This window comes from Enhydra lutris, unplaced genomic scaffold (assembly GCF_002288905.1).
Source record: "Enhydra lutris kenyoni isolate GAN:26980312 unplaced genomic scaffold, ASM228890v2 scaffoldscaffold7, whole genome shotgun sequence".
In the NCBI taxonomy this organism is placed as follows: Eukaryota; Metazoa; Chordata; class Mammalia; order Carnivora; family Mustelidae; genus Enhydra; species Enhydra lutris.
In genome coordinates this window covers 39,397,291-39,410,007 of record NW_019154091.1, presented here as the reverse complement: position 1 = coordinate 39,410,007, position 12,717 = coordinate 39,397,291, and the positions used below count along the sequence as shown (strand labels likewise).

At 44.5% G+C, this 12,717-nt stretch overlaps 1 protein-coding gene across 3 annotated transcripts in view; it reads left to right on the top strand.

Moving 5' to 3' along the window:
- LOC111142125 (heme binding protein 1) overlaps window positions 1-12,717 on the top strand; it is a 68,417-nt gene that overhangs the window by 25,127 nt on the left and 30,573 nt on the right. The window contains exons 2-3 of one of the 3 annotated variants that reach the window (XM_022495105.1): window positions 1,044-1,257; window positions 4,484-4,578. In XM_022495105.1, the coding sequence (XP_022350813.1) occupies window positions 4,510-4,578 (69 nt within the window). In that variant the 5' untranslated portion in view covers window positions 1,044-1,257; window positions 4,484-4,509. Of the gene's footprint in view, window positions 1-1,043; window positions 1,258-4,483; window positions 4,579-11,726; window positions 11,912-12,717 lie in introns of those variants that run through there. The other 2 variants (XM_022495106.1, XM_022495104.1) reach the window with 2 other exon arrangements.

The window sequence follows — 12,717 nt, the reverse complement described above, 5'->3', positions numbered from 1 at the left end:
CCTGACCTTAGCGGAAAAGCTTTCAGTTTTTCTCCATTGAGAATGATATTTGCAGTGGGTTTTTCATAGATGGCTTTGATAATATTGAGGTATGTGCCCAGAGAAATCTAATCTTATGTTGGAAAAGCAGAAAAATCTAAAGTTAATAACCTAAGCCTCCGCCTTAGGAAACTAAGAAAAAAAACATGATCTTAAAGCAAGAAGAACAAAAGAATAATAAAAATTAGAACAGAAACTGACGACATACAATAGAACAAATCAACAAAACCAAAGACTGGTTCGTTGGAAAGATTAATAAAGTTGATAATCCTCTAGCCCAGCTAAGGAAACAAAGAATGAAGATATAAATCACCAACATAAACTTAAAATGTCTGTATCCTTTGACCCAGGAATTTTTCTTTAGATATAATTGCACACGTGGGAAATGATATGTGTAGGGGGTTATTCAATGCAGTATTGTTTTCATTATCAAAAGGTGGAAAAATGTAAATACCTATTGATTGGCTACTTTTTAAGTATGGCACATCCATACTTTAAAATGGGGATGTTCCTGATATACCAATATGGAGTACTTTCTAAGATACATTGGCACATAAAAGAAAACAGTGTACAGAAACCAGGAGTCTAGTATGCTGCCATTTGTGTAATAAAGAGGGGGGGCAGAATATATGCGTGTATTTGTGTATGTATGAAAAGAAATCTGGAAAATATATCTGAAAATAATATAACAATATACACTTCTGAGAAGGGGAAGTGGGTAGCTGAGAAACAGGAGCTAGAAGGAAACCCTTGACTACACATCCTCCAGTATGTTTTGGGATTTTTTTTTCTTTAAATAGGCTCCATGCCCAGTGTGGAGCCCAATCCAGGGCTTGAACTCATGGTCCTGAAATCAAGACCTGACCTGAGCTAAGAGTCAGATGTTTAACTGACTAAGCTGCGCAGGATCCCCACATTTTGGATTTTTGATGTATACTTTAATTAAAAAAAAAAAAACATGAAATTTTTAAAAAGTTGACTATTTTCCTTTTGTCCCTTCCCAGAGATTCTGGTTTTTAGCCAAGGAATCTGCACTGATGCAGGAACTATAGATGATGCAAAGAACACACTGTGAACAACTGAGATCCACATCAGAGGTCCACATATCAAAGTATTTGAAGAGAGGTGTCACCAGGAAGTGAAGCTAAAGAGAGCTAAAGGTGACATCCAAGTGTTGATACCATAGCATGCGGAAATTTTAACACTGATCTAAACAGGGTAAGATGGAAGGGGAATTTTCCAAAATAAAGGACAAACCATTCCATGCAGATGTAACTGGGAACTAGATGCCTTTACTGTTCTAGCTGCAATCTTAGTGCAGATTCTGTCATCGAAGAGAAATTGCTGACATTACAATTGAGTTATGGAAATGTCAATAGAGTTCCTTTCTTTTGATTCCTCTTTTTCTCCAAAATTGCTGATTACGATCAGCCTCTAAGTTTCAAACAAGCAAGTTTTATATAACTTTCTCCTTCTCCCTTCTAAAAAAATGTACTTGGTATAGGATAGAACATTAGACAGTAACACACGAGCACACACACAAAGTCTCTCCAATAATCGCGTCCATACTGCCAACTTTCCTCCTAGAATCCTGTCCCTCCCACCCTACCCTACTCCATCCCACCCTCATTTATTAAAAAAACATATATTGAGAACTTATGTTTCTGACACTACGTACTGGAGACAGAGTCCTACTCAAGGTTCCTCCACTCGTGATGTGTACATACTAGTGGAAAGAGGTAGAAAAAAGAAGGAAAAGCAGAGAAATCAACTAATTAAATATTTTCATATAATGATAAGTGCTCTGGGGAAGAGGGAACACTTAGGTTGGGTAGTCAAGGAAAGTTTCTCTGAAGAGGTTATCTGAGACCTGAATGATGAGAAGAAGCCAGTCAAGTGAATTTCTGGAGCAAGAACATTCCAGGCAGGGGAATAATGAGGGCAAAGGCCCTGATTCTTGAGGAATACAAAGACCAATATGGCTGGGGCATAGTAAACTAGGAAGAAGGCACCAATGTATTGGGTGAAAGAAGTAGGCTATGTGGGTGAACGTGCATCCTACTACAATTTATCTCCATACCTTTTGATGATAGGCTGGAAATATAATGCCACCAGCCCCCTTTAATACTTCAGTGTATTTTTCCTAAGAACAAGGATATTCTCCTGCATAACCACAATACAGTTATCATTTCCAGAAACTTTAACATTATTAAATTTATCTAACCTGCAGTCCTTTTTCCAATTTAAACAATTATTCCATGAATGTTCTTTATAGCATTTCTAAGTACATAGTCTTTACACCATTTCTTAGTACAGAGTCTGGTCCACAATCACAGACAGCATATAGCTGTCATGTCTCCCTAGTTCCTTTAATCTGGATTAACTTTTTAGCCTTTTCTTGTCTTTCAAGAATTTGGCATTTTAAAAGAATACAGGCCAGTAATGTTACAGAGTTTTCTTCCATTTGGGTTTTTCTGATAGCTTTACCATGAGATTCAGGTTACAACTCTTTGGCTAGAATCCACATGGTGATTTTTCTGTCCTCAGAGTATCAATCCAGAAGTATGTCATGCCTTGTTGACAATATTAATTTTGATCATTTGGGAAAGGGATTGTCCAGGTTCTTCACTGTGTTGTTACTCTTTGTGGAGAGATATACATGAATTCATACCCAACAAAATGGACAGTGACTCCTGGGTTCAATTTTCTGGATTATTTAGAAAAATTTTTCTAGCCTTCGGTTCATTTAAATTAGGGTCCAAAGAAGGACCATGCAATGCATTTGATTGCTGTATCTCTTAAGCCTCTTTCAATCTCTGACCAGGGATCATAATTCCTGACCAAGTCTTCCAAGTATGGAATTCCATGATGGGGGAGAAGCATCACAGGCAAGGTCCTCGTTCTATTTCCAGCACCAAACCACAGAGAGTTTTGATTAACTGCTGGGTCCTCACTTTCCTGGCATGTTTACTTGTGGTCTCCTTCTGCTGCCGGTAGTTGCTGGGCAGTGGGCTCTCCAGGCTCTAAGAGCTTGACACCGGGTGAGGAGAAGAGCTGGGACAGGGCTCCAAAACATTAGCATAGACGAAGTCCCTGCGGGGCCTGGGCTGAGACTGCTCGTGACACAGAAGCATTCGTGAGTCACCTCAGGAGACCTGAGTTGCATGATGGGAGAAGATAAGCCGCCTTTGTCATTACCTCAGGACTTACCTGGCAGGACCATGTGCTCCTTGCTATCCCAGCTAGCTGGTGTGCAGAAGAACTGAACTCCTGGCTGAAAATGGGCCATAAAATATTTAGACACCATTACTGGGAATGGTAGAAGCTGAAAAAACTCCCTTCAAATACTGCAAACTTGTTGGGAGGGCAGGCTATAGGGGTGTGTGTGTGTGTGTGTGTATGTGTGTGTGTGTGTTACAACAAAGGCTCAATTGTCCCCCTTGGTGCAAGCTATAACATTGGGGGAAACCGCTCAAACACCACATAGTTTAGTGAATGGGAAGCTGAGTTCCTGGGGAGAAATGGCAAGATTTGGGAAACTGAATCTCCCAGGAACCAAAGAACTGGGAATACCGGCAGAACGGGTTGTCAGTGGCATGAGCTGAGATGGTCTGTGCACACCACCTCCTTCAGGGAACAAAAACCATGTCCATTTTTAAGTGTGAACTTTGTGCTATAGCAGAAAATTAGTGGTTGTTTGGGGGAGGATCTGTTTGTCCTTATTTGAGCAATTACAACCGAGAAGCAAAGAAGTAGGCAGGACAGACTAAGTCTGCCCCTCCTCGGCAGCCTCACTCCTGAGAAGGGGCCATAAAGATAGTAACTGCTGCTGTCCTACATTTTTTCCCCCTTTTTAAGTAGGCTCCATGCCCAGCACAAAGCCCAACGCAGGGCTTGAACCCATGACCCTGAGATCAAGTCCTGAGCTGAGATCAAGAGTTGGACACTTAACCAACGGAGCCACCCAGGTGCTCCCTACATAACTGTATTTTTAGGGTTCCTCATTTTCCCAATTGCTGGGGCCAAACACCTTCAAGTCATCCTCAATGCCTGACACCCCATCACACCAGCAGAATCCTATTAGCTGTCCCTTCAAGTTCACCTAGAACCCAACCATATCTCACCATCCCTGAAGCCCCAACCCCTGCCTGAGCCATCAACATCTCCCTACACTAATTACATCAAGGGCTTGCTAGCTGGCTTCCCTGTTTCCGCCCCTGCTCCTACCTCCACTGGCTTCCCATCCTCCTCAGAATAAACCTGAAGTCCTTACAATGAACATGAGTGGCCTGTAAAGTCCTGTATGATCTGCTTAGCACCTCATCTATAACAGGCAGGGTTCTTATATAAATTTATGTCTTTATTTAAATATATCTAATTATTTATTTAAATTTATATTTATATATAATCTTAGCATATCTAATTTTATATATTGCATATATAGAGATTTATCATAAGGAATTGGCTGACATGGTTATGGAGGCTGAGAAGTCCCACGTTCTGCTATCTGCAAACTGGAGACCCAGGAGAGCCAGCGGTGTAAGTTCCAATCTCAGTGGAAAAGACCAGTGTTCCAGCTCAAAATCAGGCAAGATCTCAAATTCTCCCTTACCCCTCATTTTGTTCTATTCAGGTCTTTACTAGATTGGATGAGGCCCACCCACATAGGGGAGGGCAATCTGGTTTACTGGGCTACCGATTCAAATCTCGATCTCCTCCAGGAACACCCTTATAGACACACACAGAATAATGTTGAGGCAAACATCTGCGTATTCCCATGACTCCATCAGGTTACCACATGAAATTAACCATCACGTCATCTCAAGTCATTTTTCTTCTTTCTTGGTTTAAGATTCATTAGGGAGCACTTACTATCCGTCAGGCACTGTTCTAAGGGCTTTCTAATTATTTATCCTTGTAACAAGCCTATGAGGTAGGTGTTACCATTATCATCATTTTACAGATGAGAACCTTGAGGCACAGAAAGGACAAATAACTTGCTTGAGGTCACCTAACTTGTATATGGTAGAACTGGGGCTTGAACCTGGGCAGCTTGGCTCTAGAAGACATTCTTGCAACTTTACTACCTCTTCCCTTCTCAATCACCTCCAGCCACACTGCCTTCCTAGTTGCTTCAGTATACCCGCTACTTTCCTATGACAGGACCTTTGCATGTGTTCTTCTCACTGGTTTAAAAACTTCTCTCTAGCTATTTTCTCAATTATGCCCTCATCTCTTCCGGTCTCTGTTCAGATGTCACCACCTTATCCATATCTGCTTCAACACACACCCCCTGCCCTATTATATATTTATTGATGCATTTATTTACTGCCTGTCTCCCACATTGAAATGTCAACTCCAAAAAAGCAAGGGTTTTTGTTTGTCTTGCTCAGTGCTCCGCTGTAGAGCCTACCAGAGACCATAATAGGCATTAAATAAGCATGTGCCAAATGAATATAAGACTGTACAAACTGGACCTTAAGAAGTGTTGAAAATCAGAGGAAATGACCTTTTGTTTTGTAATCTGAAAGCAATACTGCAAGGACGCAATTCCCTGGTGAATAAATGCATGTGGTACTGATTTTATGCTATGTTCTAAGAGGAGGCAGAGGAAAAACTATCCAAAGAGGCATTCCCCCCACCTCCCTCCTTGAGGTTGGAACATTTGCACAACACCTCGTCGGTAGTCCTGCATGAGAAAGGCTGACTGGGTACGCAATCTACGCGCAGATGGGGGAAGAAAGCAACGAGGAGGGAATTCCCTCCTCTCCAAGCCTCAGGCTCTTGGGCTTGCCCTCAGAAGCATCTCAGTCACTCCAGATGACACTCTCCGCTAATGTGAGGCAGGAACACTGATTATTTGGCCGTCTTAGGTAAAAATCTCAGTGGGATAGATCCCCATTACCGGCTCCATACATGCTAGCCTTCTTAGTAGTGCATACAACTGTGTTCTGATGCCCTATTACCAACTGTTGTTTGACTCGCCGATGCCTTGCCTATAGGGAAAGAACAGTGCCTGCTCTGTCCCGTACCTGTGCCATCATCATCCTTCTAACCTACTCACAGAGAAAAGAAACACCTCCTGACATGAGGTCCCACAACTTCCTGCCTGCAACCTGACATATGCAATAGACACCTCCACTCATCTTTTCCTCCGTCCCTGTGTGTATGATGGAGGATACATCCAGCCTCCCCAAAATGGTCTGATTCACATCTGTTTTTAACTTCTCAGAAATAGGCAGTCAACCACCTCAGAAAAAATGGATCCAGACCTTCCCTCCTCGTTCAGCTGCTGTGTATTTCCCTCCTCTCTTTAATAACCAAACTGTGGCATCCACTTCTTTACCACCCACACCCTCCTTGGATCACTCAGTCTGATTTCTGCAATTCTCAGCCTACATCTTAACTGTTCCTGCCAAGATCAGAGGCATTCTTTTCTTTTCCCCCCAGGACTGATTGATTGATTGATTGATCTATTTGAGAGCGAGCGAGAGAGAGAGAGAGAGAGAGAGAGAGAAAGCAGGGGAAGAGAAGAGGGGGAGGGACAGGAAGACTCCTCACTGAGTATGAAGCCCAACCCATGGCTCGATCCCATGACCCTGAGATCATGACCTGAACTGAAATCACAAGTCCAAGATTTAACCGACTATGCCACCCAGGCACCAAGATCAGAGGCATTCTTGTTGCTACACCCAACGGATGCTTCCCAGTCCCTTTCATACTTGATTCACTCCTGAGCAGCATCTGACACTATCCATTACTCCTTGAGACATACACTTCTCTTGGCTTCTTGGCTCAGTGGCTCCATGGATTTCCCCTCTTTATGTCATGACTTGTTCTCATTCTCCTTAGTGCAGTTGTCCCCCCACTCTTGTCCCCTTGAATGTTGGCATTCCTCAGTGTCCTGTCTAGGCTCTCTTTTCTTATTCTACCTGTGCTACCTGGGCCATTTCATCACTTCCAAGGTGCCCATGAGCAGTGCAAGACGCTGATGACTTTCATATCTATCTCTCCAACCTACATCTCTCCCCAAGACACCGGAGTGCTGAGCCTAATTCTCAGCCTCAGCTTTTAAGGCTCAGAACCTTGTTTACCTCCTTTTCAGAGAGGCTTTTTCTCAGAAGAAACAAAGTTATAATTGCCATATAGTAAAGGTGACAAAGATGCTTGGAGTTGTCTTCACTGATTGCACTGATATTATTAGTGGTATTGTTAGCATAGCAATCATGGACATTTAAGTAAAATGCTAATTTTTTAATGTGGAAGTAGTTTTTAAAACAATAAATTAAAGCCCATTCTGAAAGGGGTGGGGGGGCCAAAAGCAAAAGGAAAATCATGCCTGATTGCAATAATGTGCAACAATGGAACGAGTTTCCATTATTCTGTTCAGTTTGGGGGGAAAGTTTGTGTATTGCACAGCCTCAGTGTAGAGCATGCTTTTAGGCTTCAATTCAGAGGAAGAATAAAAATAAAACTCAAGGGCAATCAAATGTCATTCAAAGTCACTGCACCTCATCTCTTTTTAATTAAGGCCAGGCTCAACTTTTGACTTCCCATGTGACCCACTGACCTGGGAAAGTAGATTGGCTTAATGAGCATTTCCTGCAAAGACAGAAGAGGCAATTATCATATGTATCAGGAAAAAAAAACAAAACAACCTACCATTTCAAGTGGCTTTCCTCCAAATCTTCCTCTTTCCTGAAGAACTGAATTCTCTCTCCTTACCACACTCCTTCCCCAGCCTCTCTTCCCAAAGCTCTTGGTCTTGCTCTCTTCTCCTTGTAAATGGTGAGTAGGCACTTTAACATGCATACAACTTTGGTCAATAGAGCTCTGCTTTGTCCTGTCTTACACGTAAATATTACTACCTGCATTACTTCACTCTCGGCCTCGGTAAACTCTGTTTCTGAGTGTGCCTCCCATCAAGCTCCATATTTTGAGTGGGTTCTTCTGCAGTAGATCTCAGCCTCCACATCCACCCCCAATCTCTTGAACTCATCTGTCTTCCTGGGTCTCATTTCCAGGGAAACAACAAGCAGCTACAGCCATTGCTTTGATTAAGGGTCAAATCCCCCAGTGCCTTCTTCCCTGCCCTCTTCAGCACTTGATGATTTGGAAGTTGGGGGTCAAATTTCCTGCTCGACTGCCCTTGATGCTTAGAGAAGCTTTTTTTTTTTTTTAGATCTTATTTATTTATTTAACAGAGAGAGAGAGAGAGCGAGAGAGGGAACACAAGCAAGGGGAGTGGGAGAGGGAGAAGCAGGCTTCCTGCAGAGCAGAGAGCCTGATGTAGGACTCAATCCCAGGACTCTGGGATCATGACCTGAGCTGAAGGCAGACTCTTAATGACTGAGCCACCCAGGCACCCTTAGAGAATCTTTAAGAGCACCATGGCTCTGGCCCTTCAGTACCTGTGTTTGACCTCTACCCTCATTGTTACTAGCTGCCTGCCCTTAGGTAGATTACCTAGCCTGTCTGTGCCCCAATTTCCTAATCTACAACAGTGGGGAAGTACTAGCACCTTCCTCCCAGGGTTACAGTCAAGGTTAAAGAAGATGAACCAAATAGAGCACTCATGATGCTTACTGGTCATATCCAGCCCTCAAGGAGTGTAAGTTATCATTATCCCTTTCCTACCAAATTCTACTTCGTCATAATATTTTGCCCTCAAAACCACTGCATAAACAATACATACAGTATCTTTTGCCTGCAGTACACACACAGACATTATTCAACTTTATACGTAATAAATTGCAAAGGGGAGTATCTTGCAACATATCGAAGTCTCAGATAAAGGAAAACTCCTAATAATCTGTGCTTTAAAATGATGCATCCATGGATGTTCTTGAAGCAGCTGGGTTCATTCTTGGTAGTAGAACCAACTTGACCTGGGGGGTGGGCAAGTCCCAACCTTAACAGCGCACACAGTGGTTTTAAGTGCCTGAGCAATTTCGATCCTGCCAACAGCACTATGAGGGGGCACTACTGCCCCAACATTGCAGATGTAGGAACTGAGGGCTGCAAAGGTTCAGGAATTTGCAGAGAAGACACTAATCACACTAGTAGGACAGAGTCAAACTGGAATCCAGATCATCTGTCGCTATGTCTTCTGATTCCCAAATGCTTCTGCTACTTGATCATGTTGAGTAATAGGCCCCATTTCACTGTAACTACTTCATTTTTTTAAAGATTTTATTTATTTATTTGACAGCAAGAGACAGCAAGAGAGGAAACACAAGCAGAGAGAGTGGGACAGGGAGAAGCAGGCTCCCCATTGAACAGAGAGCCCGATGTGGGGCTCGATCCCAGGACCCCAGGATCATGACCTGACCTGAAGGCAGAAGCTTAAAGACTGAGCCACCCAGGCACCTCTCACTGTAACTACTTTAGTGACTAAAATAGATGATTTGATCTAATATTGAGAATAGTTTTGGGGCAGCTGGTGGCTCAGTTGGTTGAGCGTCCTACTCTGAGTTTCAGCACCGGTCATGATCTCAAGCTCCTGAGATGGAGCCCCATGTCAGGTTCTGAGCTCAGTGCAAGTCTGCTTGAGATTCTCTCCCTCTGGCCCTCTCCCTGCTCCCATGCTCACTCTCTAAAATAAGTAAATAAAATCTTTTTGAGAAAGGAATAGTTTTGTTAATCATTGTACAGTTATTGAGTAACCCTCAGGTGGGGGTAAAGCTAAAGAAAAATAGATCTTTGCCCTTTAATAGAGCAGTTTGTAATAAAGGGGACATAACTGTGAGGGAGAAAGACTCAGGAACTCTTATAAAGTAACGTGCAATTTCTTATGAATCGTAAGCTGCAGGCTATTTCACATTTTAATGTCTCTGGATGACTTCAAATCAATTAGATGTCATAGCTTACTAGGTAGCATTTATTTTCTTGGTGGCATGTAAAATAACAGTGATGCATAATCGTTGTCATTTTAGAGTCAAGAAGATATAAAATCATTAAATAGCCATTTATTTTATAGCAATCAATATTAGTCAAAAGTAAATCTTTTTTATACATAGTTAATAAAGTTAATATCTATTACCACAAAACTGAAGTCATCAGATCACCATTATTGATTCCAACTATCTGGCTCAGGTTCAAGGTCGCCTCTGTCAAGAAGCAGGCACAGCAGAAGTCCCTCAGGGTTGGTTAAGATGGGAAGGCTGCACAAAGGAAGCTATCAATTAGGTTAACCATTCCCCAGTGAAACATGCATATAAAATCCTCATGCAAGCAGAAACATTTGAATAAACAAAATAATAGGTGAGTTCAGACAGAAGGCCCTCACAGAGTTTCCAGAGACACAACAAACTTTGGACTTTCAGAGAAGTCAAATACCAAGGCTTGCCACAGAGGGGGAGGTCTTGGGGGAGACGGCTTTGTGGCACAGGGACAGGAACATACAGAGGATATGTGGCGAGTAGTGCCACACGCAGGACATCTGTAGATCTCTAAGAGGTCAGGTGACAGGGAGCGATAAAAGTGTTATGGATACTATTTTTAAGATTTACTTATTTATTAGAGAGAGAAAGAGCATGGGTACAAGTGGGGGAGAGGCAGAGGGAGAGAATCTTCAAGCCAACTCTGCGCTCAGCTGGCAGCCTTCCTGCAGGGCTTAATCTCACCAGCAATGAGATCATGACCTGAGCTGAAACTGAGTGCACGCTCAACTGAAGGAGCCACCCAGGAGCCCCATAAAGTGTGGGTACAGACATGGACATGGACACCACCTTCAGGATTCAAATCCTGGCCAAGCCGCACGTTGGTTTTTGATCTTAGGAAAGTCACTTATATCAGTCATTCACTTATTTTCTGAGTATCAGGTTCCTCCTTTGTAAAAAGGCTATATAATATGTAATGTTCAGTGGTGTGAGGAGTAGAGATGATAGTTGCAAAATACTTGTCGGGAAACAGGCACTCAACAAACGGCAATGAAATTGGTTAGAAGGTTTTGTTTGTTTGTTTTAAGATTTTATTTATTTATTTGACAGACAGAGATCACAAGTAGGCAGAGAGGCAGGCAGAGAGAGGAGGAAGCAGGCTCCCCGCTGAGCAGAGAGCCCAATGCGGGGCTCGATCCCAGGACTCTGAGACCATGACCTGAGCCAAAGGCAGAGGCTTTAACCCACTGAGCCACCCAGGCGCCCCGGTTAGAAGGTTTTGATTGGAAGGACACAATGAGCCAAGCCATGCTGTGGGAAATTAACGTGGAATTTGTGATTAAAACCGATTAGAGGAAAGGAAGTGGTAAGGAGAAAACTAGTTAAGATGGCTTTTCAGTCGTCTTGATGAGAAGTAATGGGGTGGCGTGGGAGACAAACCAGGAAATGTCGCTGGAGGTGCAGCAATCAGGTGTCTCTAGGACGGGGCCCACAGATCCTATGAACCTTGTCTATGCAGTACGCGGGATGTAGAGCCTTAGGGTGGAGGGCAAAAAAGCTCCAGAGGAATCCAGAGGCTTGGAAGTTTGGTGCCCAGGTACCTGAGAGCCGAAGCCGGGGTGGATGTGGGTGGGGGAAACTCGGGGCTGGGGTGTATAAAGTTCTCCATCACTACTGCCTAAATCCCATAGGCAGAATCTGTGTCCAGGCCCCAGCCGGTAGACGCCGTAGAGGAGGAGGGGCCGGCGGGGGCGTGGCCTCTCCGCCGCCCCGCCCTGTCCCGCCGCGTCCGCCTCCTAGCGCCTCTCCGCGGGGCGGAGTCCGAGGCGCCAGCCAGCCCACCGGGCCCACTTGCCCCAGCCGCCCTTGGAGCCCTGAGTCCGCAGGTGCCCTCTGAGCGCCGCAGCCACACCATGCTGGGCTTGATCAAGAACTCGCTGTTCGGGAGCGTAGAGACGTGGCCTTGGCAGGTCCTGAGCAAAGGGGCTAAGGTAGGCCCGCAGGGCTGCCGAGGACCTGAAGCGGGGCTGTGCCCGCCCACCGCACCCTAACCGGGGCTGGAGTGGGTTCTGACGGGCAGGTGGGGCAAGCGGTCTGCCCCAGAATGTGCGTTTTGGCTTCTGCCGGTGGGGGCATGGCCTTCCAGTGCCCAGCACGCGAACTGGGAAGGAGGAAGTGAAAGGGAAGTACAGAACAGCAGACTGAGGGCTCTACTGGGAGGAGGGGAGACAAAGAGGAGAGATCGCTTTAAGAGAGGAGTCTAGGCGCGGCGACGGAACAGCGCCTGTTGAATGCATTAATTCATGTAAACATCCCAAGCATTCTGATCATTTCTTTGCTGGGAGGCCTTCGGGTGCAAAAAGATCGAAACGTGCTTGTCCTCAAGAAATTCCCAGCTACTGGAGACATGAGTATAATGGAGCAAGATCTGTGCTCCACCGAAGTAAACGTGCACGGGAGGGAGCACGGGAAGGACCGATCCATTCTGCCAGGGGCTGATGAGGGGGACTTCCCGGAGGAAGTGTCTTCACCTGGGTTTCTGGTATGTTAGGAGGGCGCAGAAAAGCGGAGAGCATGCGCAAAGGCCCAGAGCGGTAACATGGTATGCTGGCCCGTGGAACTCCCAGAGTTGGGTCCTAGGATACAGGATGGGTGAAAAAGGCTTAACTGCTGTCTCCCCCACAAATTGACATCAGTGCTAACACAAGCAAATTGGATTGCCCCCTGAAAACGAAGAGTCTGCAGCTAGATTACAGTCTCCTTGCAAACAGGTACTTTGTGCCTTTTGTATACTCAG